This window comes from Planococcus citri, chromosome 3, assembly GCF_950023065.1.
Source record: "Planococcus citri chromosome 3, ihPlaCitr1.1, whole genome shotgun sequence".
Taxonomy (NCBI): domain Eukaryota; kingdom Metazoa; phylum Arthropoda; class Insecta; order Hemiptera; family Pseudococcidae; genus Planococcus; species Planococcus citri.
In genome coordinates this window covers 26,707,203-26,732,804 of record NC_088679.1, presented here as the reverse complement: position 1 = coordinate 26,732,804, position 25,602 = coordinate 26,707,203, and the positions used below count along the sequence as shown (strand labels likewise).

The following is a 25,602-nucleotide window of genomic DNA, read 5'->3' as shown; positions in this document are numbered from 1 at the left end:
TATTGAGAATATCCCCTTAAGTAACGTCTATGAACGCACCAAGGTTGACACTTGACAGCTTTGCGATTTCGAACAAAAGAAAATTTGAAAGTTGGCACGTTGTGAAAGTAGCAACGCACGCCTACGTGACTACGCGAAAAGTTAAAATGGCGGCCAATGGTCGTCAAAACCATGCAAAATATTTGCAGAGCACATCACCAAATACTTAATAGGTAATAACTTAACCAAATTACAATCGTGTACTTCTTGAGTCTAAGCCTAAATAATGCAAATACTCAAAGTATCTAACAAGGGAACTACCTGAACCGGCAGAAACGAAAATGAACAAATCAAAACTAGATCGAAAGGGGACCGCCTCAGGACCCCAAATCCAAAATTTCAAGTGCTAAAGTTGATTTCTCGATTTTTGGTGAATTTTTGAAAATTGAAAAATCCGAAAAATTATCAATTAATACCAAAAATAGAAAATGTTGATGAAAAATGGAATTTTCTCGGGAAGTGGTTCAGATGGCGTCCTCAACTCATTTACGACTATCGAAATTTGTAAAACCTCAATTCCAATCATTCTGGAGCCTCCAGCGACTTTTTATCATTTCTCCAGAAACTTGAAATTGCTTTGGAACGGCTAAAAATAAACTTTAGCACAAATAACTTCATTTGGGGACTATGTGGGTTGCCTTTAACCATTTTTTGCGGTTGTTGCGAAAATCGGCGTCTGCCGGTTCAGATGTGTATTTTTGGCCACTGGAGAAAATGACAAAATTTGAAAATGTTAAATATTCCATCTTTTGCGATGCTACCTATCCGAAATCGAGCTCTGACCTATTTTCGACGTTCCGAATAGGTAAAACCTCCATTTCGACCATTCTGGAACTTCCAGCGATTTTTTATCATTTCTCCAGAAACTTGAAATTGCTGTGGAACGGCTAAAAATCAACTTTAGCACAAATAACTTTATTTGGGGACTATGTGGGTTGCCTTTAATCATTTTTTGCGGTTGTCGCGAAAATCGGCGTCTGCCGGTTCAGATGTGTATTTTTGGCCACTGGAAAAACTGACAATATTTGAAAATGTTAAACATTCCCCGGCAAACGCCGATTTTCGCGACAACCGCAAAAAATGGTTAAAGGCGACCCACATAGTCCCCAAATGAAGTTATTTGTGCTAAAGTTGATTTTTAGCCTTTCCAAAGCAATTTCAAGTTTCTGGAGAAATGATAAAAAGTCGCTGGAGGCTCCAGAATGATTGGAATTGAGGTTTTACAAATTTCGATAGTCGTAAATGAGTTGGGGACGCCATCTGAACCACTTCCCGAGAAAATTCCATTTTTCATCAATATTTTCTATTTTTGGTATTACTTAATTGATAATTTTTCGGATTTTTCAATTTTCAAAAATTCATCAAAAATCGAGAAATCAACTTTAGCACTTGAAATTTTGGATTTGGGGTCCTGAGGTGGTCCCCTTTCGATCTAGCTTTGATTCGTTCATTTTCGTTTCTGCCGGTTCAGGTAGTTCCCTTGTAAGTACTTAATACAGACGAAATTGAGTATGACATATTCGAAATGCCACGCGAACGCAATACGAGTACACACAGTGAATTTCAGACCTTAAATTCAAGAAATCTATTCAAAGTGAATACTTGGAGAGTTGAGCATTCTTCAAAAACATTTATAATTTTCCACCATGACCAGATTCAAGCTCTCTTATAGCTGAAAAAATTCACTAAAATGGCCAGCACTCCAGCTTTTTTTGTACACTTTTCAACTTCCTTCAAATTATTTCAATAAATTTACTTCAACGTCAATTCAAGATTATCGCGCCGATTTTGTTATAAGCACAACACACAATAAATCTAGTATATTGACTGAAAATGTCAAACCAGTAGGTATGTAAATTTGAATTCGATAAATCGAAAGCGCTTACCATGATCTTCAAGACGGAGTAGGTAATAATTCATTCAGGACAATCAAAAGCTGGTTTCATTTATGCTGCTAACACTGGTACTAACTAATACAATATACCGAAAACGAAAATTTTCACGAATAAGACAATATTATTTCTAATTTCAATACAAAAAGTTGCACTGCACGAAGAAACACTCGTACTGTAAGCAATACACGATACCGAAATGAAGCGCTGTGCTTTCACTGCTTTGTTAGCCGAAAACGTAAAAGAAGATGGCTGCCATATCCCTTATAACCGAACAAAACTGGATTTCTCGATAAGATAAAAGATAAAACTACACCACTACACGTAAACGTTTCGAATGCGAGAAATAGTTTGCAAATTCGAGATAAGTTTTATTGAGCGCAATACTTCATTACGATGAAAAAATCGAACCTTTTAAAACATGAAAACAAAAACACTTTCATTTCGTCACACAACGTAAGAAGAAAATGACAAAGTAGAACAAACTCACACACAGACTAAGTGACAACCAGAAAGTTCCTTACCAGAATAACCGGATATACTGTGTGTCACAAAAATATTCGGAATCACGGTTATTGTTATTTCAAAGCAAGAAATTTCGTGAAAAAATGTATCAAAATGGAAACTGAAAACTGCATGTTGTAGCCCATTGTTTCCTCTTCAAGAATCATCATTCAACTTTCGTTTTAATACCCTACATCAAACGTGAGAAATTTTCAAACTAAAACGGATGAAAAAAATAAGTTACAAAAATATTCGGACTCGTGTAAAACTCCCATAAGAAGATGAGGTGAATTTTCCATTTTCTTCAGATTGTAGGAACCGGTTCATTGATCGGATTGGTTTGACCACATATTCCATAATTTAATATACTTTCTGAACATATTATGGCGTTAAGTTTGCTCCCAGATTTTTTGAAAGCTCTAGAGGTATGGTGCGAAAAAATTAAACCAAAAACGACTAAAAAATACATGTGTTTCAATGTGAGAATATTTTATTTTTTTTTCGCACCATACCTCTAGAGCTTTCAAAAGATCTAGGAACAAATTTAACGCCATAGTATGTTCAGAAAGTACATTAAATTATGGAATATGTGGTCAAACCGATCCGATCAATGAACCAGTCCCTTCAATCTGAAGAAAATGGAAAATTCACCTCATCTTCTTATGGGAGTTTTACACGAGTCCGAATATTTTTGTAACTTATTTTTTTCATCCGTTTTAGTTTGAAAATTTCTCACGTTTGATGTAGGGGATTAAAACGAAAGTTGAATGATGATTCTTGAAGAGGAAACAATGGGCTACAACATGCCGTTTTCAGTTTCCATTTTGATACATTTTTTCACGAAATTTCTTGCTTTGAAATAACAATAACCGTGATTCCGAATATTTTTGTCACTCACAGTAAGATCAAGGACAAGGAGCCAAGGGACGACTGGGCAACCAGCAACAACGAACGTTGTAATCGTCCTAAACAACGCGCATGCGCATCGGAACATGATCTGAATAATTATTCTGAAGGGAAGGGAAGGGAAGGGAAGGGAACCTGATATCAAACAAAAGAACGAAAATGAACCTGAACGGAGATTCGTAGATCGCGTTTATTTTTTACATTATTTTTTCATTTTTTTTTTGGTCTGGTTTGAAAACTTTGAATTTTGAAATTTAAAGCAACCGTGACAGTTTGAAATTTAAGCTTGCATTTTTTATTTGCTCTGCTCCCTCTCACGAGCAAAAATTCACAGTTATACAGAATTTGCGAAGATAGCACATCCGTTTTGATGATAGAAATATTTAAATTTTAAAAAATTGAATATTGAACATTTCTTTTTTCAATGAAATATTCAGCTTCATATTTATTTGTGCTTTAAAAAATAAAAATGCAAAATGGACATGTTGACCGGATTTGTTTAAAAATCTCACTACAGTCAACGTTTTTAAAGAGGGAAATTCCCAAAAATCATTTTTTTTCACGTTTTAAACATTGGCTTGATCATATTGTGAGCAATCAACAGCCAAAAAATCACATTTTCGCCACCAAATTTGATGGTGTAGGTACGTTATTTTCAGCATCCTGCAACATTTGATTTGATGATTTTTTCAAGACCCTTCCATTTTTAGCGTTTTTTGAGGGAAAAAAGTCTACGGATTTGTACGGATTTTTGAAAGGGAAATTTTTCTGAAATGTACGGAATTATATTTTGATGACCTGGGAGAATGCCACGAATAATACTCGTATATCAAAATATTACTTATCAAATACGTACGTAGTTATGATGGTCACCGGCATTGATAAAAGAAATTCTGGTCATTTATTTTAGACCTTAAATTTCAAGTTTTCAATAGAAACGTAGCTTCAAATCCTGTAATCCTTCAATCCACCCATATTCATTTTTTCTTTCTTTTCAACATTGCATCGAAATCACCACACAGCTTAAGCGATAACTTCAAGCTTATAGACTGTTCCAATAGTAAGTACTTCAAAAATACAAAAAAAAAATGCTATTTTATCACGTCTTTTTCTCTAGTCTTTTCTTTTCGTACTAGAAACACGATAAAATCGAAAAATCAGGATTCGCTGAACAAAATAGGGTACAAATGAACATTCATTTCAATGAAGTATGAAATTTCTTTTCACATCATTGGCTATTCAATTAAAATTTTCTCGTTACACGCTCATTAGATTTGATCAGATTTGAAAGTAGATGATCGAAATCCAATTATGGAGAGCTTCTTTCTTAATAGTAAAACATAACTTACTCATTCACCAGCACAATCACAAAGGAGAATCCGGAATCCGGATGAAAATTAGTACTCACCTGAAACAAAAAAATACATACAAAATTGATTAGTTATCGAATTTAAATTAACAAATTCAAGTTATTGATGCATCGAATCAGCTAATTCTAATCAGTACCACAAATTCAACTTTCACTCTGACAAACATTGCACCGTATAAAAACTACGAAAATTAACTCGAGCAACTTCCCCTCGGTACCTACTCGGATAGTAAGTAAATTTGCGTACCCTTTTCAGTTAAAAAATCACCTCTCGCAGTCAGTTTGTCGAAAAAATAACCCTATTTATAAGCTTTCAAGCCTGTTCGCATACAACAAAAGCACAACAAACTTGCTTTACTTTCCGTTCACCGAAAACACGCCGCCGGAGAGGATCGAATCGACCTCTACGCGTTTGGAAAAATGTCGCCCGACGCCGCCGCCGAGTCGAAAATTCTCATCGGTAAAAAGCTCACGTTTACGTAATTCGAAAGGATGTTTTTCCTAGGACGAGAGCAAGGCACAGGGCTCGAGGGGACAAGGCTCGTTGTACGCGCGGCGGCTTGAAATTTGTTTCTTTATGTAAACCATTTGTGCGAAGAAAACGCGTTCGCGAACCTCTCCCCGTCCCCTTCGTAGCTCCACATCCGAAAATGAATAGCCTTTCACCGAGCGTTCGCTTTGCTGAATAGTAATATCGCGCCTCGAATAATTCCCATATTGATGAGCGGCGACGCGATGCGATGTGGCGAGAAAAACACCAAGGCTGGAGGCCGGAGGGCCGCAGGGGTCAGCAGCCTGATAGAATGAGCTTGGCACTTTTTACACGCTTTTCTTCATGCTGCTCTTCTCCTTCTATACCCTTTTTAGACTCCAAAAGCTTTGAAAAGAGAGGCGGTTAATTATCGACTGTTACTGATGGGAATACGTGCTGTAGCTCACATCTATGTACATTATCTAATCGTCGACTCGTCTTGGTAATACCTAAGCTGATTATCTTGAGAGGATGGTAGCGTTGTATGTACCACCTTTTAGCTTATCTTTAGGATAAAAAGGATCCAAGTACATAGAGTCTCACAGTATACGTACTCGATGTAAGCTTACAAGATGTCGTCTCAACATTAATTTTCATCCAGACGAGAGAAAAAAAACGACCAAAAAATCGAATTCCACGTTGAAAATTATTTAAGATCTGAAATCGTCAATTTCAATTCAATTTTCAGTAGTGTGATTCCAATACCTTCGAGTATCAAATATTCAAACCCAAAGCCCACACCCGTCGTCGTGTTTTATGGAACACCCTATACAACAAGTTAAGTTAACTCAAGATGAAGCCGGTTAGATATGGATTTTTCTCCGCACGTTCGTAGGCATAATTTTCAATTAATTTCTCGAATTCGATCGAGATAATTTTATCGCCATAAATAACGATATTTGAAGGGAAAAATAGGACGGTTGAAACGAAACAGATAAGGTGATTAACTAAGCAGCCCTCCCTACAGGTACAGACCAAAGTACCTAATACCGAAAAGTAATTTTCCTTTCTTTGACCCTTAAGGTCTACTTTCAACTGCCTTTTACCATAATAACTATGCATTTGTAATCAATTCATTTTATTCGAAGCACAAAGACTCCGATTCACAGAGAAGCAGAGCAACGAAAGCTGGCCAGGTAGGGTAACGCGAGCGGAGGAATACCAAAGGACGAAAAGAATGCTACAGGGTGTACGGGGATAAAAATGTATAAAACTTTCACGTACCCGGGGCCTTGTGACTGTACATAATTCGACGGTAGATGTACACTGCGTATACAGTACACGCCTAAAAGTATTACTCGTTTTTTATTCAACTTTTACAACTTTAACTCGGTTTTACGAAAAACTTTTCTTTCCCAGAAAGAGTCGTCGTCCGTTCTGCATTTCTTTCTGTCTCTTTCTCGCGCACTCACAGGCATTCAGCAAATTCCTCCACTTTCCCATTCGCTTTCAATTTAAATAATATCGAGTTTTCGGCTGTACCTACCTACCTAGTACAACGACGAATACTTCTGTAGCCCCCTCCCCCTCCACTCTCGCCTCCTAACTATTTTTCTGGAGTTTTTTCATGTTTCATTTTCATTCTTTCATTTTCTCTAGATTTTGTCAACATTGTTTACAGTTCATACAACGCTTCGTTGTCGTCGTCATTCCAACTTTTTTGCTCTCTTTTACATTTTTTTCTCTTTCCTTTTGCGCAATTACAGTTCACGTTTTCACTTTGCGAATGCTTACTTTGGTGTTTTAACCACCCCCAATGACCTATTCTTTTCATCTCATCCTTACCCTGTGCAGTAATTCGCGACTTTTCACTACTCAGCTCCGCCCTGCCTTGTACTTCTTCGCCTTCGATTCTTTCTATACAGCGTTCCGGCGTTTTCTTTGTTTTTGTTGTTTTTTCTTCCATTTCACTTGAATTGAAAAGAAGTTTGCACAACGACGCGATAAAAAGGAAAAAAATTAGACTTTGGGAATGCAATTTCTTTCAAGGTTACGAATTCATGTACTGTTGCGAAATTTGTTGGGAAAATGATCGAGGAATGAGAACGAGCTCACACGAACTTTTTTTTGGACAACTGTCGTCTTTATTTTTTACGTCAATCTTCCAAAATCGAGCTTTTTCATGATTTTCCAAATGCGATTCATTTTTATAAGGAAGAAAAAAAACAGTTCAGGTGAAAAATGTAGCATAATCTAATGAAATCTATGAGAAAAGTCTCAAATTTCCGTGTATACCTACCTCTCATTAATCATCAAACATTACTAGTATTTCTTCCAAACTCACTTCATACTGAAATTACGTTATTTTTCTTCTTTTTGAAAATAATTTCAGCTGCAGGGCAGTGGAGGAGAAAATGGTTGTAAGTGTAACAAAAAATTGAGGGTGAATTTGAGCTCAGCGCTATCTTGGGCGTTCATGTAGCCAATAGAGCTGTCGGAGACTGTCTTTGGAGGAGTTTTGGCCCAAAAATAAATGGTAGTTCTAGCTTTCGAGGGATCATAGGAGGAGAGGGGGAGAATGTACCTCAAAAATGAGTTGATCTTTGAACTTTGCGTCATTGAAAACATAACAAGCGATACATCACACGACTCATTTACTTTTTCAATTTTGTTCTAAATTCGGTGGTGGGGGGGGGGAATTCCCCTCTAATAAGATTTCAAGAACCCAAAACGAAAACCATGCCTAGGTACGCAATGGTTGCTTAAAAAATGATACATTTGTTGCATTCTTTTCAAATTTGATCAAAATTCAAAAAAAAAAAAAAAACAGTTAAAAGTCTGCATGATGATTTTTTTGTTTTTAATTATTTTGAACTTGAAGAAAAGTTTTCGAATATGAGCTGGATTTTTCAAATCAATTATTCATCTGATTTACCAACCAATACTTTCAAACATGGTCAAAATAATAAAAATTCGAAAATGACATGAGACACATTGACGTTTGGATATCCACTGCTTATTTTGATACTTACTCGTACGATCCTTCAACCCCTCTTCAGTCTTACAATTTTTTCATAAGTGAAAAAAAATCTCAAAACATTTTCACGAATTTAGTGTTGTTGCTTCAAATACTTATCCACTATTTTTTTGAATTCGACTCTTCAGTTTCCTGTTCTGCTCGGAAATTTATTTTTTCCATAAATTAAGGGGTTTAAAAATTCACCAAAAATTTCAAAAATCAACTTCAGCAGCTCATAATTTGCTCTCGAGATTTAGGAGGCATGCCGTTCCAGCGAGCCAAATTTGAGCTCGACACCCCCTCCCCCTTCCAAGATATTATCAAGGGAACTTTGCCAACTCGTCACCTCCAATTTGGCTGAAATTTGACTCGTTGAAAGTTCATGTCACCGTCACCTCAGAACCAAATTTTCAGCAGCCGAAATTGATTACAGCGATTTCTGGAGCGATTCCAGTTCGCTGGAGAAAAACTCATTTTTGCTGGAGGATCCGGATCATCCCGAAAATGGTCGCAATCAATTCGGGAGATCGACTTCAGTTTCCAAACCAAATTTCAGATTCTCAACTTGTGGTTTAGATACAATTTTAATGATAATCTTGTCAGTATAAATGTGCAATTTCAACCTTTTTCAAAAATTCGCCAAAATTCGTTTGGCAGCTGAAAATTTGATTCTGAGATGTGCGTAACATGAACTTTTAGTGAGCCTTTCATAAGCCAAATCAGAAGACGTGACGAGTTGACGAGGTTCTCTTGTGAGCGAAAAAATGATGCTGCACAACGTCATTTTTTCGAAGATGATTGGAATGGAGATTATGTTTTTATCAACTGGAATTTGTGCTTAAAATTTAACAAACAGGCAACTTACGTAATTACAAAACATTTTTTTTTTTTTCAATGACACCCAGTTATAGAACTTGCTGTTTACGTCGCTACACCTGATGGCCTATCTTATATTATTACGTATTTTTGGACAAAAAATTAGATTTTTATACGGGTTGGTTTCCATACGAATCACCAGAAACTCAATTAGAATGAAAATTGTGTATCTTCATGTACAAAATATACCTACATAAGGTTACTTATATCGCATAAGATACAGATACCGAACCAACATACACGTTCACTTATACCTATGTACGTTCGTACCCACAATACATTATAACATAGTTAATTGGCAAGCCGTTATGCAGCTTTATGAATTATTCAAATGAATAAAAATAACCGCGCTGTTTCGAGCGTGAAAGACTTCTCTAATAGGGTTGCTGTTACTGTGGCTAAAAAAAAGTGAGACAAAGTTCAAGTGACCGTAGACGTAATAAAGTCGAACTCCACCATCTTCACTTACGGCTTAAAAAATATACAAAATAAATGCATGCGTTCGCTCGAGTGTGAAAATACGAGTAAATTAGGTAGATATTTGAAATTGTATGCACATTATCAACAACATTTTAAGTGCAAGAAAATGCAAATAAAATCGAAAGGTACATGAACAAAAAGGTATCTGCATTCTATAGTTCTATAAATAATTAGCCATCTGCAGCAAAACAAATAAGCAGATGGATTAGATAAATAATTGATACAACATTGCTAGTTTGCTACCTTCGCATGAACAGCACCTAATGCAGTTAATGAGACACCTATGGATTTTGTCATTCAGGGGAAAAAATATCGAGCCAGTTTCCTTAAATTTTAGAACAATGTTTCCGGTTTTTTTTCCATTCATTTTCAACTGGAAAATGCATAGACGGAATGAAAAACTACCTACCACTATACGAATAACAAAACCTGAAAACTCAAATAAAAAATCTAATTTTATCGTAAAAAAAAGAGAAAAAAAATCTGAACGATTTCAGTATTCCTACCTAGTTTTCTATTTCAATACAAATTTTTCAATTTCCAATAAAAACGTCGTTCAAAACCAGTTCGAAGAAACGACGAACTCGTATACGTACGATGAATACAAAAATCACTATAATAGTTCTTCCTCTCGAATTAATAATTAAGTAATTCAATTGTTTACGATTCGTTTTCAATGAACATTACACCAACACATCGTAATAATAAATCTTGTTCGCTAATCCATTTGTAAAAAAAAAAAAAAAACTCTACCACACAAATCGCCCACCCGGTTTCAAAACATGGAAACAGAAGCCGATTGATCGCGCGCCAGTGTATCAAAGTATCGAAATCGAAATTATTATCAACATAACGTTGGCAGACCGGTTTTCCGCGTTATTAATACAATTAAACGAACGATTTAATCAATTAGGGGGAAAAAAGTAAGAGTTTATAGATTGCATAACAGACTAACCTTGACAGAGCAAAAAGACTACGAAAAAATACCATCGCGACGCAGGAATTATCGAACTCAATTTTTTGAGTCAAAATGAGAAGAGTTTAAAGGAACTCGCATTAAAATTCGAGAAATCGTTCAAATCATTCATATCTCTCAAAATTTTGCTTCAGATGAACTTGTCATTGAAATCCTGCAACAGAAATAAAAATCACCCAGACCCAGACCAGACCATCTTCAGTATTCACAATACCACCTAGGTTGGCTAATAATGAATCATGTTCAAAAAATTGAATCGATAAAATAGGTAAATACAATTTCAGAATGTGACTAATTGATTCGTATTTGGAAATGAATAATATACTTACTTAAATGGAAAAATTAACGATTGATTTTTTCAAAAAAAGACTAATTCTCAATCGACTGATCCACTCAAAATGTATAAAAATTTTCAATTGACTGATTTATTGAGAAATTGAAATCCATCGATCAATCAATCAAATTAATCAACCAGTTTGAAAATGCTAGAAGTGCCAGACGCGGCCCTCAAAAAAGTATGTACGGAGGAAACTCCCTCTTTTCCCTCCCCTCCCTCTGCGCAGGTCTGTAAAAGACTACATGAGGGATCGAGTTTCAAATTGAATGGTAAGTTTCGACTCAAATTGCGCATTTGAGGATAGGGGGAAGGGAGACACCTAATTCCCTTTCAATTTTTGTCAAAAAATCAATTCTATCCAGCACCGAGTTTTTGCAGGCATCAACCATCTACGAGTATACCTATTTTTGTACAACATATCATTTCACTGACCTGTTGAAGCGTTGATGCCTATTTCGGAATTGATTTTTTATAGTCATTCGCGTCCAAAACACGCCTTACCACACGTTTAACAAATATATCACGTTTTTATACAGGTATTAGTCATTCTCATTCCAATACTAAATTTTTTACTGGAAAAATTCCTCTTAATGTGTTCAGTTTGCCTGTAAGACAACACTATGTACTAGTTAGAATCACAACTCATCGAATTTTTACCTCTTCGCGTAGGTGGGAACAAATATTAGCACGATAGCGATAAAAAATCATTCCAGCTATTCATTTTTCCGCGAATCCGGTGTGTAAACTGTAACTACGTACATTAGAACTAGAAGATGACTGATTGAATACCAGATGGAAATCAGATAACAACGTTGAAGCAACGACGAAAGAAATTCGAAACTTCGGTATAGGTACATAGATAAACTGAAGACAGATGACGATGATGACGCCAATTGACAGAAGAGAATGAGCGAGTGAGGGAGGGAGGGAGGGAGAGAGACACACATTCCAGCTTCGAAGGCGACTAAGGAAACAAGAGTTAATTTCTTACGCATTAATTAACATAGGTAACGCTTAATTTAGAACAATTTCACGCGTTCAAAGCGAACAATTCGAGCAAGAAATTTAATCAGTTGTCGTTTCCAAAAGAGATGTCTCCAGTTGAAGAGTTAACGAAGGAGAGAGAAATGAGAATATTTATACAGTAGGTATGGGTACTGGTAATTGGGTACTCTTTTTACACCTTTTTACAATGTGCCAGGGTGAAACAGAGAGCTCGGGTTACCAACTGGGTTGTCAATTAATTTCATGTAGTTACTGATCAAATAGTGAAATTGGAAAAGAGAGGGGTTATTTTTCATATTTTTTGTTTTTTTCCGATAGGTTATGGGCTAATTTGAAAAATTGCTCAAGTTTGTTGGAACATCTTGGGCATAAATATGCATTATAATAAAGACTAACGTCACCTTTCAAAACATGCAAAAATTCAGGTCAATTTATCCCTCTACACAGTTTACTTCTTATCGTCGAGAAGTAACTTCGTCGACAAATTAAAGCAGATAAACGCTGCAAGTCTGTACACCTAAACTTCTCCTCCACCTCCTCCTCTCACACGAATCATCTTTTCGAAGCTAAAGCAAAACGTACCAACAACCCTATAGCATATCAGCACGCGATTCCATTATAATGTACTTTTACTCGTAATATAGGAACACTGCAGCGAGCCAACCTCAGACTTTGGTAATAAATTTCAGTATACTTCTATGAAATAAGGTAATAAGCTGGCGAGGCAATATTATACGTAGGTATTTGGCTATATTAGAGCATGAACCTTATGTATACCCACCGTATGTTACAGCTATGTAGTACACTCTACTCACATTTATAACTTGGAATCGAGTTTATTATAAGGCCTGTGCACGTATAGTATACCATATCGTCTTGGTATACGAATTAGTGTTCTGTACGCTGCAGTGTGTGCGGGCCAAAGACAACCCTTCCTCCTCCTCCTACTCTTACTCCTCGTACATATAATGGTATTTAGGGAAAGATGAGCCGGTGGTATTTTAATAAATTGACTTATATGTACGAGTACGTCGCCGCTAAGTATTCGTTTTCTCCTTCCTTCTCCCATTTTTTATTTTATTTTTACTATCGTCTGTATCGATAAACAGCCTATGTTTTGAACCAGCGAGCAGGGCACATTTATTAAATCCAATATGGGCGATCGATGAATGGGTTTCGATTTCTTAGGTGATTAGATAATATACCATACCTACACGAAAAGTAATACTTAGTTGGGAGTGGACTTGGACTATGTAGTATGTACGTACTTTTATACGTACTTTCAAAGTGAACTCGAGAACCATACTGGACCGAACTCGTTCGTTAATCGAGATAAAAATCGTGCAGGTTTCAAAACGTGAGATGCTACGAGTATATGAAACGAAAGAAATGCACTTGATTGCAGACTCGTAAAGATAAATGCGACTAAAACGGATATTGGATGGGAAAATGAGCATACAACATTCTCGTATTTTCATCGGCTAAGTATCATACCAATTATTCTACACATTTTTTGACTCAAATCGAACAGGAAGGGGAGGGGAGGGGACAAGAGAGACGGAAATTTGTCATTCAAATCAGCAGGTAAGTTCTGAGATAAGAGCATCAAAACAATAAATATTGTTAACGATTTATAAAGGAAAAGAAATGGAGAAAAACTATGTTCGAATGTACTATTCGCGATTTTTTGGGCAGAAGGGGGAGGAGAGGGTCGAAATTTGACACGTCAATTTTCAGCATTTTTCAACTCCTTCAGACATTTTTAGATTATTCGGGGGGGGAGGGGCAGTTCAATATTTCAATTTCTCAGAAAATAGAGTAGAAAAGTCATCAACCAACCAATTTGGTTAGCTTACTATGAATTATATGATATTCAGAATTATTCGGATGATTTTCCAATTTTTATATAATTTTACATTACATAAGCCAGCCAAATACCGCGAACATCGTGCTACGTGCAATCATCTGTTCGCTGATGGATGAATTATTGTGGCAACACTGTACATAGATAGTTCAGACTATTGTAAAAATATGTTCGAAGCTAATAAACTATTGCATGATTTCATCTCGTCTATGATGTTACAAAATTATGTAATATTCTAAATGCATTAGGTATACTTTAAGAATTTCCCTATTTAATACATTATTTCACGCGAAGTAAAACTCACGAAGTGAGTCTGGGTCTCGTACTACGTATTGTACCTCGAGTTTTCAATACACACGTCCATGACCATTCTAAAATAATCGTTTCATTCATCGTCAACTTCCCTCCAAAACTCGTTCGTACTCAGATACCTACAGACTCATATAATAGTAAAGTATAAGCCTTTCATTTCATTTTTTGTACGTTTTTTTTTTAGGTCGAAGGGATGTAAAAAGGATTCCCTGCTGGTCTCATTCAACCCCAAACCTGAGAATAGTGAAGTTTCACAAATAGTACCTAACACGAGGCTGTATACAACATGTGTATAGTATCAGCTGTTGAATTATCGTGTAATTACCCATCTCGTATGTAATGATTATAATAAACTGGCACGTGTTTACGCGACCTGGTAGTTGTTAATTAACTGTTGGCGGTACCGGTGCCGATACCGATGCCGCTGGTGCCGTCCATCGGTAACATTATCGTCCCAACAAACACGAATATTAGAGAATTATTACCCTACGAATGGTAATAAATCTTCGGTAATGAATTCCAATACATTACGTACAAGTTAAACTTTATCGATAAGCGTGAGAATGTTACGTTATGTTAGGTACCTCTAATGTAAGTATAGGTAGATTTACCTCTTATATTGGGCTTTTAAATACCTGCGAGTTTTCTCGAGGTTTAACTGTCGGGTACGATATTATTATGCCTGAAATAGTGAATATAAGTTGAACGCGGGCATACACGCGTACAAAGGGTCGTTACGTTCAATGCATGTAGTTTAGGGTGGAGTGAAAAGAAATCTATTCTAGATTTGGAGGAAAATTGGTGAGGAAATTTACTTTGAGTGGGAGACTACTTGAAAATTTTTTCAACTCCCTAGCCATTCAGGGAACCGAGTCCGGAGACCTCAATGTAAGGCCAGTTTTGAAAAAATGCTGTTTTTTGCCTGCACTTTTGAGTAGTATAATCTATTATTGTGCAGTCCCTCAGTCACATCCCACCCCTTGAAAATTTCGATTCGAGTTTCTGAACATCTCTCAATTATTGACTTCAAAATTCAAGACCATTTTTAGCCATTTGCCGAGCACTTGAGAAATGGCGGATCGTAAAAATTACGATTTCTGTATAGCACTTTTCCACTCTTAAAAAATTCCTTTCCCACAAAAATAATGCTAAATTCGTTCTCAGCAAGTCAAAATATCCCGATAATCACACTTTTCACGATCATTTCGATCAAATTGTCCAAATTCACTTTTTTTTTTACTCTTGAATTTTTATGAGTGAAAAAATCAATTTTTGAAAATTTTATCGAAATTATCGTAAAAAGTGAGGTAATGTATTCTAACCTGCTAAACAAGAATCCAGCATTAGCATTTTGCTAGAAAAAATTCATTCAAGTGTAGAAAAGTGCTGTAAAATTGTTAAGAAATGATTCAAGTGCTTGGTACAAGAGGAGGGCTAATAAAAGTATTCTTGAATTTTGACTTCAATGGGTCTCAGAGATGTTCGCAAAAACTCAAATTGCAACTTCTAAGACGGGATGACCGAGGGTCTGCACTGGTTACATTACCTAACACTGGCAAAAAAACTAAGGTTTTTTCAAAAATGGACCATACCTACTTTGAAGATCCCTAGTTCAGCCCCTGAATGGCCAGGGAGCTCAAAAGTTTTTTGGATACATTTCCCACTCAAAGGAAACTTCATTACCAATTTTCGTCCAAATTCTAGGATAGTGATAATTTTTTTACATAGGAAAAATTATCGAGTGAAGAAAAGCTGGCAAGTCAACATACCAAGCATTTTTTTTCTTCAGAATTTTGTCAATAGATACCTGCTTCCCAATTTGGATAAACGTTTTTGAAAAAAAATACATATTTTTTCATTTCAAAATGGTCATTTTGTAACATAAATGAAATGGGAAATCCATTTTCGAAATTCTACTAGAGACATCAGCAGAATTTGATATCCGCTCACTTGTGAGGAAACATCTAGAAAATCCACTCAAAATTGAGACGAGATTCTTTTTACACTTGAGTGAATCTTGTGACTAAAGGACCCTAGTCGAGGTTAATTGAGACATGGAGTTTGGTATAATTGTTTCTTATTATACCTCACGTAAGATATCGAAAAAGCAGTAGGAAAATTTTGAGGAAAACAATACTCTGCAATATGAAAGTGATTCAAATACTGGGGGAAAATTGAGTAGCTAAATATGGGAAAAATTCAGGGCTCGTACTCAATTTTTTCCAAAAAAAGAGAGCTAACTTTCATCAACAGAGTTTGAAAAAGCAACCAACAACTTAATGTAGAAAAAATCTCAAGAAAGCTAGAAAATTTCATTAGAAAATGTAAAAAAATAACTCTTTGGTGATTACTGGCAAAAAATCAAATTTTTTCAAAATTTTTGTCAGAAAACTGTAAAGCCAGAGAGCAAGATTTTTTTGGCAATGTTTTATGAATGTAAAATTGAGAAAATTTTGGACAACTTCTAGCAGAAGGGCAGACACTAGATAATTTTAGCAATAGGCAGATCTTTTCATTATTTTTTTTTTGGCAAATTCAGCAAAAAGCAACTTTTGAAAAAAATTGAATTTTTTGCAAAAAAAAAAAGAAACGACAATTGTTAGTAATTTTTGGCAATTTATGCATTTTTTTAGAGCAAATTGGTAAATGCAAGAATTTTTGTCCATTTTTGGCCACAAGCAAAACGTTTTGGAAATTTTTGGCGAAAAATGTTACTTTCTGCCATTTTTGTCGAAAAAGTGAAACTTTTTTGCAACTTCTTGGTAGAAAAAGTGAAACTTTTCTGCAACTTCTTGGTATAAAAAGTAATTTTTTTTGAAAAACATCAACAAAAAGCGAGACGTAGACAATTTTACCAAAAATCAAAATTTTTTGGCTATAATAAGCGAAGGGAAACATTAAAATTTTGAAAAAGTAGCCAAATTAATCGAGTATGAGCCCTGAACATTGAATAATACTTAAAAGGGAACCCTCCCACATGATAATCTTCGATTTGAATGCAACTTGGACTGGGGGAAAGAGGACCTCAAAAACCCCCCATCTTCCAATTTTCAGCTGCTGAAGTTGATTTTTCGATTTTTGGCGAGCGTTCGGAGTTTTGTGTATTTTTTATTACTTTTTTTCATGTTATGTGAAAAAATTCGATTTCTGATAATAATTCCTGATCCGGCCGGCGGTAGTATTAGTCGATTAGGTATCAAGCATAGACCCTTTGGCCAAAATTTCAGCTGCTGAAGTTCATGTAGTGTGGAGAAACGGTCATTTTTCAAATTCACACGTAACATGAGAAAAGAGTAAGAAATTTTGTTTTCTGAACGGATGGCCGGATCCAGCCAATGATGATACGAGTCGATTTGGTATTCGACACAGACTGTTCGACCAAAATTTGAGCCCCTGAATTTCATTAGATAAGCTTAATTTACTGATTTTTCAAATTTTTCAGTGGCATATTTATAAACCACCAGATGGACAAAAAATTCGATTTCTGATGATAATTCCTGATCTGGCTGGCGGTAGTATTAGTCGATTAGATATCAAGCTTAGACTCTTCGGCCAAAATTTCAGCTGCTGAAGTTCATGTGGTGTGGAGAAACGGTCATTTTTCGAATTTACAGTACAATTTTTCCTGTGTGCACACAAAACTTCAAACACTCGTCAAAAATCGAAAAATCAACTTCAGCAGCAGAAAATTGGGGGATGAAGTTTTTTTGAAGTCCTTTTTCCACCAGTCCAAGTTTCATTCAGATCGGAGAGTTCCCTTGTTAGAAGTATAGGAGAGCGAGAAAATGTGACTGATATCCTTAGATAAAAATTCAATTCCATCCACTCAACAAAGAAAATGATCAGGAGAAAAATATTCTTTCATTTAACGAAGAAATCATCGAACGAAAATTTCAAATCCCTCTCTTCAAAATCAAATTATGATCAGAAAAACCTTAAACAACTAATTACCTACTATATGCAATAATCGATCTCCTTCCCTTCAGTCTCTCTCTCTACCCATTGAAAAACAATTTTTATAAAAATTCAGTATGGGTACGTAAATTGGCTTACGTGAAGAGAGCGGAGGTTTTTTTTGAAAATCTGTAATATTATTCTAATGGAACAGATCTTCGAGCGAATAAACTTGCTTCTACTTACATATACACATACACATTTCCACAGAAAATCACTCATAGCGAGTGTGATGGCACAACCCCATTTTGTCAAATAAGGGCAACGAAGAAATGAGGAGGACTAAAGTGAACTTGGTCAAAGTTTTCGAAAAATACACATATTATTTGGTGCAATACCTACTTCGTTGTTTTTTTCGCACTCTAAACACTATTTCAAGTCCATCGTAACAAGTTCATACGATGGGGATGGGGGACGTATTATGTACCTATTGTATGAAAAGATTCGGTAGTACAATGAAGCAAATGTCATCGAAGAAATAATAAAATGCAACCAACCCGCCAAGGTGGCTCTTTTAAGAACACTACAATGCAATAGTTAGGTACTTCAACTCATTCAAATTCGACAAAACACATCATTTTTTTCTAAATTCGCTGCAGTCTTTCCTATTGACACCATTCACACATCTCAAATAAACGAACAAATAATAACAACAACAACAACCCCTTTCTAATCACGCCAGTTTCTTTCACAACAAAACAAAAAACAACAGACGTTTCGCGGTTTTTTCGACACCCTGTACTCCCATAACACAAAATCGTTTTTTTTTGGGGCAAAAATCGGAACACGATTTTCAATGTATAAATCGACAAATCGTTATCAAAATGTCAGCTGTTGTCGATGCCGGTGAAACCATAGCTCACCTTCCACGAATCCACGATACAAACTTGCAAAGAATGATGTAAAATGACAAGATATTTGATAATTTATACGTAATATTAATTATGTACTTCGAGATTTCGAAACACTCGCCGAAACATCCAAAAACTATACGTTTTGGAGACCACTGCGTACTTGAAAATAATATGCTCGAATCGTTACTATGTGTACTTGCAACTAAGTAGCAAGGGTTTCTCTAATAGAAACTAGCCGAGTAAAAATGCGGTCCAGTAACAACAAACTGACCGTTGAATTACACTACGTTCATTTCATGTTATATTATGCCTACGAAATACAATACCGAATACGAAAATACCAAATAAAACTAGTACGAACATGAAAGAAACACGAAAACCAAATGCAATACTCACAATTATTCCACCAGCAGTAACAAGACAGAGAGCATTATCCAAATCCAAATCGTAGATAAGTACAGAATGGACGCTCCAAACACGAAAATGATAAAACCGAGCGGCCTTTGTATGGCAAAATCAAACACAATAACGTGCACAAGTTGGAAATTCCGATCAAGAGAAAACGCACACAAAAGAAAGCACTAAACTTGCACACACACCGGTATTTGAGCAAAAAATCACAGGATCGCACCAAATAATATTATAAATTACGAATACGAAAAGATAAACGCACAAACGTGAAAAAAATACATGAAATTAAACGCGACACTCGACAACATCAGCGAACCGCTTCACATTCGTACACAAAATAAACAATCATACAGCAACGTGAAAAAGAAAATGAAAGGGAAGCATCAGAGGGTCTTCTTCGGAACGCGTGACGTCACTGGTTGCGCTGAGGTGGGGGAACTCAATACTCCGATGCTGGAGTTTACTTGCATAGAGTTTCAGTTATTGTTTCTTGCAAATTATTTTATTTTTTTGCATTAATTTATAATTTATTAGCTATTAGCTAATTAGATGATCGGGTTGATCGTTGGTAATTTTTATTTTCTTTTGTATTGTATCGGGATGAGAATGAATATGAATATGACAAAAAAATGCAGAAATAAGCAATGAAAATGAACTTGCTAATTACCTAGCTTTCGATACGTACTTCTACTTGGATCATTTCTGATTTCAGCAGTGCTTTTTTGAAATCCTTTATCATTATCCTATGATATTAATGTCAACCGACAACGTCATTTTCTTACGTAAGCAAATGACTTGTACAAAAGCATCACTCATCAGTCATCACTTCATCAGCATAAGTAAAGATTCAGCTAGAGATGTTTTCATTTAACTCATTCATTTTTTTTTTTTTTGAGAAAGTTGAGAGATGCCTTCGGACTTTGGAGAGATTTTGTGTTGGACAAACGAGTAAATGGAAGAAAGAGTAATGTTTGTCAGGTATACTACTCTGGTAGGTAATGTAAGAATGAATAGTACCTATATAAAAGAGCATTTTTGGCATAATGATTGTCGATTGAGGACATACTTACCTAAGTAAAACAGTCTAACAGCCATAATAGATCTCATAATAGGTTAGGTAGGTACGTCATAAAATGAAATGAAATGAACTTGAAGAACTTCGTTTATGTTGCCAAGGAATCTTGTGAATTCTCCTTATAACCTAGGATTTCAATGATTGATCCCAGTGCTGGCTGCTGGAAGCATGGCCACACATAGATACATATCTATATTATGTACTTACTGAATTAAGATCTTCATTTTTGAAAAAAATACATCAAAAAATGGGAATAGATCAAAATTTTACTAAATTGACTAGGAAAGCTGAAATTTGGTATGACAGACACTTAATCTACTCTGTTTTCTATTTTTCGAATCTAATTGAAAACACTATACAGTTTCGAACAATTTAAAGTACCTAGACCTACCTACATATATAGGTACCGTACCTGTAGTTCTGCAATCTCCAGGACAGGGATGGGAGAGTAAATTTTTCAAACGTGCCACGAAATTTAACAAGCAAAAAAAAGGCCACGCCAAAGCTCTTACTCTTACTCAATTTTTTCCAAAAAAAAAAAAAAAATGTAACTTTCGTAAAAAATTTGAAAAAACAACTAAAAGGTAAACAAAAAATTTCAATTAAGAAAAAAAACACAAATAATAAGATTGCAATTATTGAACTTCATGTTAGAAAATTGAGAAACAAAACATTCGAATTGTAACTCGATCTTTGTCAATTTCAGAAAAAATAAGAAGTGTGATTAATTTGCAACGTTTGGTTAAAAAAGCGATATTTTTTCGCATTTTTTGGGAAAAAATTTGAATTTTTTGGAATTTGAATTTTTTTTGCAAATGAAAAAAGCAACATTTTAAAGCAATTTTTTGCAGAAAACAAGACTTTATTTTTGACTGAGTGTGAGACTACGTACAGCACTTTTGCCAGAAAGGCTTTTTTAGACATTTTTGGCAAAAAGCTGGAAACTTCTATTATGTAGGTATTATCAATGTTTGGCAAGAATTCAAGAAACGAGAATTTTTGGCAGATTTGTCAACTGTCAAGAGTTTTTATATTTCTTTGCTGAAAGCGAGAGTTGGACACTTGAAATTCTTGAGATTTAAAAAAAAAATATTTTCTAGGTAACTAAAATTTTGAAAAAGTTACTTTTATAATACCTTTTTTTCAAGGAAAATCTTTCATAAAGTCTTACTCACCTAATGAAGCTAGAAAGCTAAAATTTACTTCATACTTACCACAATTTTAACCCAAGGATTCGATGGGAGGTGGTTTCAAACCATTTCAAAGCCTCCAGCTATATTTATTTTCGACCTATTAAATCGATTGAAAACGGTTTTGAAACGTTTCGAGCAGTTCTGGAGCCACCAGCATGGATATTTTAATCTTGGAATTTCCGCAACATTTTACCAAATACAATCGTAATTCGTAAAGCTGAACTGAAATTCACTTAGGTACTCTGCTTTCTGATTTCAACACTCTTTCAAATCGCAGCCTTGAGCAATTTTTTGGAAATTCTAGTCTAGTGTCCCAAAAAATGTTTTAAAATCTCGTGAGAAATGAACTTCAGCACCTAATATATAATAATGCTTTCAACGCAATTGTAAGTGATGTACTCAACCAAACACACCAATTTACCAAAATCGGTTTCTCAAACGCTGGAGAGCCTGGAGAGGAATACGGTGATTTCAAACAGGCAGAAATCGATCTTAGAAAAATTGTATGTACCTACCTAGTACCTACAGGATGGCCAGAAATATCGGGTACCCCTAAGAAAGTTTTTCATTAAAAATATAGGTTGGCAACGTGAAATAGATGCATATGATTGGTGGAATGTTATCTCTCCAGTCCAACAACCAATCATGTGTTATCATTATTATCATTCACTGTGACCAACCGAAGTGTTTAGTTAGAAAACTTTTTTAGGGGTACCCGATATTTCTGGCCACCCTGTACCTAGTACCTACCTATGATGTATGTACAGGTATAAGTAACCTATTATCGTTAGTGTTATTCGAGTGTTTTTAAGTATCAATCAAGTGGGTCGCTAACGGACACCTACCGCAATTTATATACGTTCTGAAATTAATTTAAACAATTTTAATGTCACTTTTTGAAAATCTGGATTTTTAAAAATATTTCTGTTGAGTAAAATTTTATTTAAATATCTTTTAAAAATTTGCTAGAGGCGCCAAACCTGCTCAAAACAGTTCAAAACCAATTTAAATCGATTTGAAAATTTGAAAATGAGGTACATACCTACATGCCAATTTTCAGTTTCGTACGTCAATAAAGTAAAATTTTGAATTGTTTTTACCATTTTTGGATAAAATTTGATTTTTAAAAATTTACCAAACTGAAATTTTGGCTGATGAAGTGACGACTGATGATGTACCTACATATTGTAGATAAATGCTTTTTCGATTTACCTATGTCCAGGTCAAGAACTTTTCAGGCAGTAGGGATACTTTATTCTTAATAATGTAGGTACATACATTACATACTTACTAGAATAAAACACTTCTATCTCTTTCAATTTCTTGTTAGACAAGGAGTTGATGTTCATCGTATGAGTATTCAAAATCCATTTTTTTATATTTTAAAGGAAAAACTGTGTTTGCAAGTTCCCACGAGTGAGTTGGACATTCAATAGATTCGTTAAAAATAAAAAGTTGTCAATTTTCATGTTTTTTGCTTTTTGAAAAATAAGTTTGAAATGCAAGATTCTCTACAACTGTCATTACCTACTTCTCCTTCATGCAAAAATGCAAATGTAAAGAAGAAAATTACCCTTCAATTTTTTGTTTATTTTGTTTAGTTTTTTTTGATGGCCATTAACCGATCAAAAAATCAGAAATCTATACTAAGAGAAAAAAATCGATTAAAAAAATGATGTTTTCATTTGAAAGCTATTGAATTCGAATCAGTGGAAAAGCAATTAGGTAGGTAGGTAGGTAGATAGGTAGTAGGTACACGAACTCTATTCAGCAAAGTTCACTTTATGATATGCTTAATTGGTTCCTTTTGTACTAATTTGAAATAACCTGTGAAATTGGGAAACTTCAGACAATTTTCCAGAAATGTCATGTTTTATTTCTCTAATTATTAGAATAGAAAAAACATACAGCATCCTGTAATGTTATATTGCATTTTCAGCTTGAAATTTCTTTAGCACATTTATATCTCTAATTTTGATTCATTGATAGTCGTCTTCTCGAATATTTATAAGTATAGCACGGTTTTAATTTAATAGCTTTCTGAACAGTGTTTTATTATTCACTACGAAGGCCAATTCCTGAATCATTACTACTTACCTGCTCTTATTCTAGGAGTACCCTATACCTACCTACTTGAAAGAAAGCATAAAAATAACACATTTTATTGAAATTGCCGAAAATTTGCTCTTCGCTTTTACTTCTATAATCTGAACAGAAAATCTCTTCGGCAAAAGTAAAGACTTTCGCAGATCAATGTTTGTGTAAATTACTTCTTACAAACTCTTGCTCGATGAATTATTACAACGGTCAACTTTTTCAGCTGAATCGCCAACACCCCATTCGGTGACATGGTGTAAATATGAGTTGGAAAAAGTTTGATATTTTTTCAATCAATACATTCGCATTTGTTATTTTTCCTATTTGCCAAAAGAAAAAGTTATATAGGCTATTTCAGAAAAGAATTCTCTCGTAAAACTTTTACATCTTGAAATATTGAAGTAAAATGAAATATTTCTTCGTGGCGAATAAGGAAAGAAACCAACGGAATGAAATTTGTCTTATCATCGCAGTTATTAGAATTTCTTTCCAGCAACCGTTCTATATTTTCTAGACAATGTACTCGTACTTCGAATCAGCCCTGCGTTACTTTCAAGTACCTTTTTTTTGTACCTTTGTATTCCTTACTAACGTGTAGCACAAACTGCAGTATGCATGAGGGTAATTTTCACGCAATAACACGGTTACAAAACAAAAATGATGATAGATAATTATGGTAAGCATCTGTAATCACCGTTCAGTACAACGAAATAATCACACGAGAAACATTGGTAAAAGTAAAAAAATATTTTATTAATTTTTAAACATGATTGAAAATATATTATTAATTATTTTTAAACATGAGTGAAAATATTTTATTACTTCTTGAGCTTCTTCTTAGGACGTAAGTTGTTAGTGTGTCCACACTTCTTTTTTCGGCAATTCGTAGCACGCGGGTGAAGTCTAGCATAACACTTGCGACAAATCATCTTATCACAATTGTACTTTTCAGCTAACTTCTGAAGCGTAGGCTCGATAACACCACCACGTAAACGCAACACCAGATGTAGAGTTGATTCTAAAGAACACGCAATCATACATTCAATAATAAAATTCACAGGACTTTGAAAACGAAGAATCAGACACATATCTGGAAATGATTATACCTTTTTGAATATTGTAATCGGACAGAGTCCTGCCATCTTCCAATTGCTTTCCGGCGAAGATCAAGCGTTGCTGGTCAGGAGGAATTCCTTCCTTATCTTGGATTTTTTGCTTCACATTTTCAATCGAATCCGAAGGCTCGACTTCGAGCGTGATAGTTTTACCAGTCAAGGTTTTCACGAAAATCTGCATCTGCGGAAGAAAATATGTTGATTAAACGAGTAATCTCAGTAGGTACCATAAATTGAATTACTTATGTAACAATTCATTTTTTTTAAACTTCGGATCAGGCATATTAATTACTCTTGTTTAAATGGGTAATAACCATGCCTTGGTGTACATTATTTTTGCAAGATGTAGATACGTATGGTAATACAAAAACTTGTTGATAGATCATCACAAGTAATTCAGTTACTTTGCATAGAATAATGATACGATTAGTTCGATAAATACTAAATTAAAAATCAACTTACCTCGATGTGAAACGTCACTTTAACTCAAAAATGCAAAACCATGCAAGATTGCAAGGAAAAACCAAACCTCAATCACAATTTACAAATAGTGGTGCAACAAAATTTCTTCAGTTTTCTTCTAGCTGCACTTATGCATTTAGCGTATTTTTTTTTGCACGCAGGATACCTAAGAGCCGACAAACCGTTCATTTTATTCGTGATTCGTGCCGTTCATTGCTCCTCAGTCCTTGCTTCCTTGCAAGAGCTTGCTCGTAACTCGCCTACTCTAACTAGGGCACTACACGTCCCTATTCAGTTTTTCATCGCAAAATTCATCAAACATCATTCATTCATCTGCGATATTCTACGTGACAATTTACATACCTATCTGGATCAAAATTAAGGGCTATA

At 35.1% G+C, this 25,602-nt stretch overlaps 2 protein-coding genes across 10 annotated transcripts in view; both read right to left on the bottom strand.

Moving 5' to 3' along the window:
- tutl (turtle) overlaps nucleotides 1–19,653 on the bottom strand; it is a 327,343-nt gene extending 307,690 nt beyond the window's left edge. For 7 of the 9 annotated variants that reach the window (XM_065357958.1, XM_065357962.1, XM_065357963.1 and 4 more), the window contains exon 1: nucleotides 19,256–19,653. The gene's annotated coding sequence lies outside the window, so the exon portion shown is untranslated. Of the gene's footprint in view, nucleotides 1–1,925; nucleotides 2,151–19,255 lie in introns of those variants that run through there. The other 2 variants (XM_065357968.1, XM_065357959.1) reach the window with 2 other exon arrangements.
- A 4,714-nt stretch (nucleotides 19,654–24,367) lies between these two features.
- Nucleotides 24,368–25,372, bottom strand: LOC135841145 (ubiquitin-ribosomal protein eL40 fusion protein-like). The gene is made up of 3 exons (XM_065357971.1): nucleotides 25,213–25,372; nucleotides 24,742–24,931; nucleotides 24,368–24,653 (listed from the first exon to the last, which is right to left on the bottom strand). Exons 2-3 carry the CDS (start codon nucleotides 24,929–24,931, stop codon nucleotides 24,454–24,456), a joined length of 390 nt encoding a protein of 129 aa, XP_065214043.1. The 5' UTR covers nucleotides 25,213–25,372; the 3' UTR covers nucleotides 24,368–24,453.
- Between the last annotated feature and the right edge of the window lie 230 nt (nucleotides 25,373–25,602).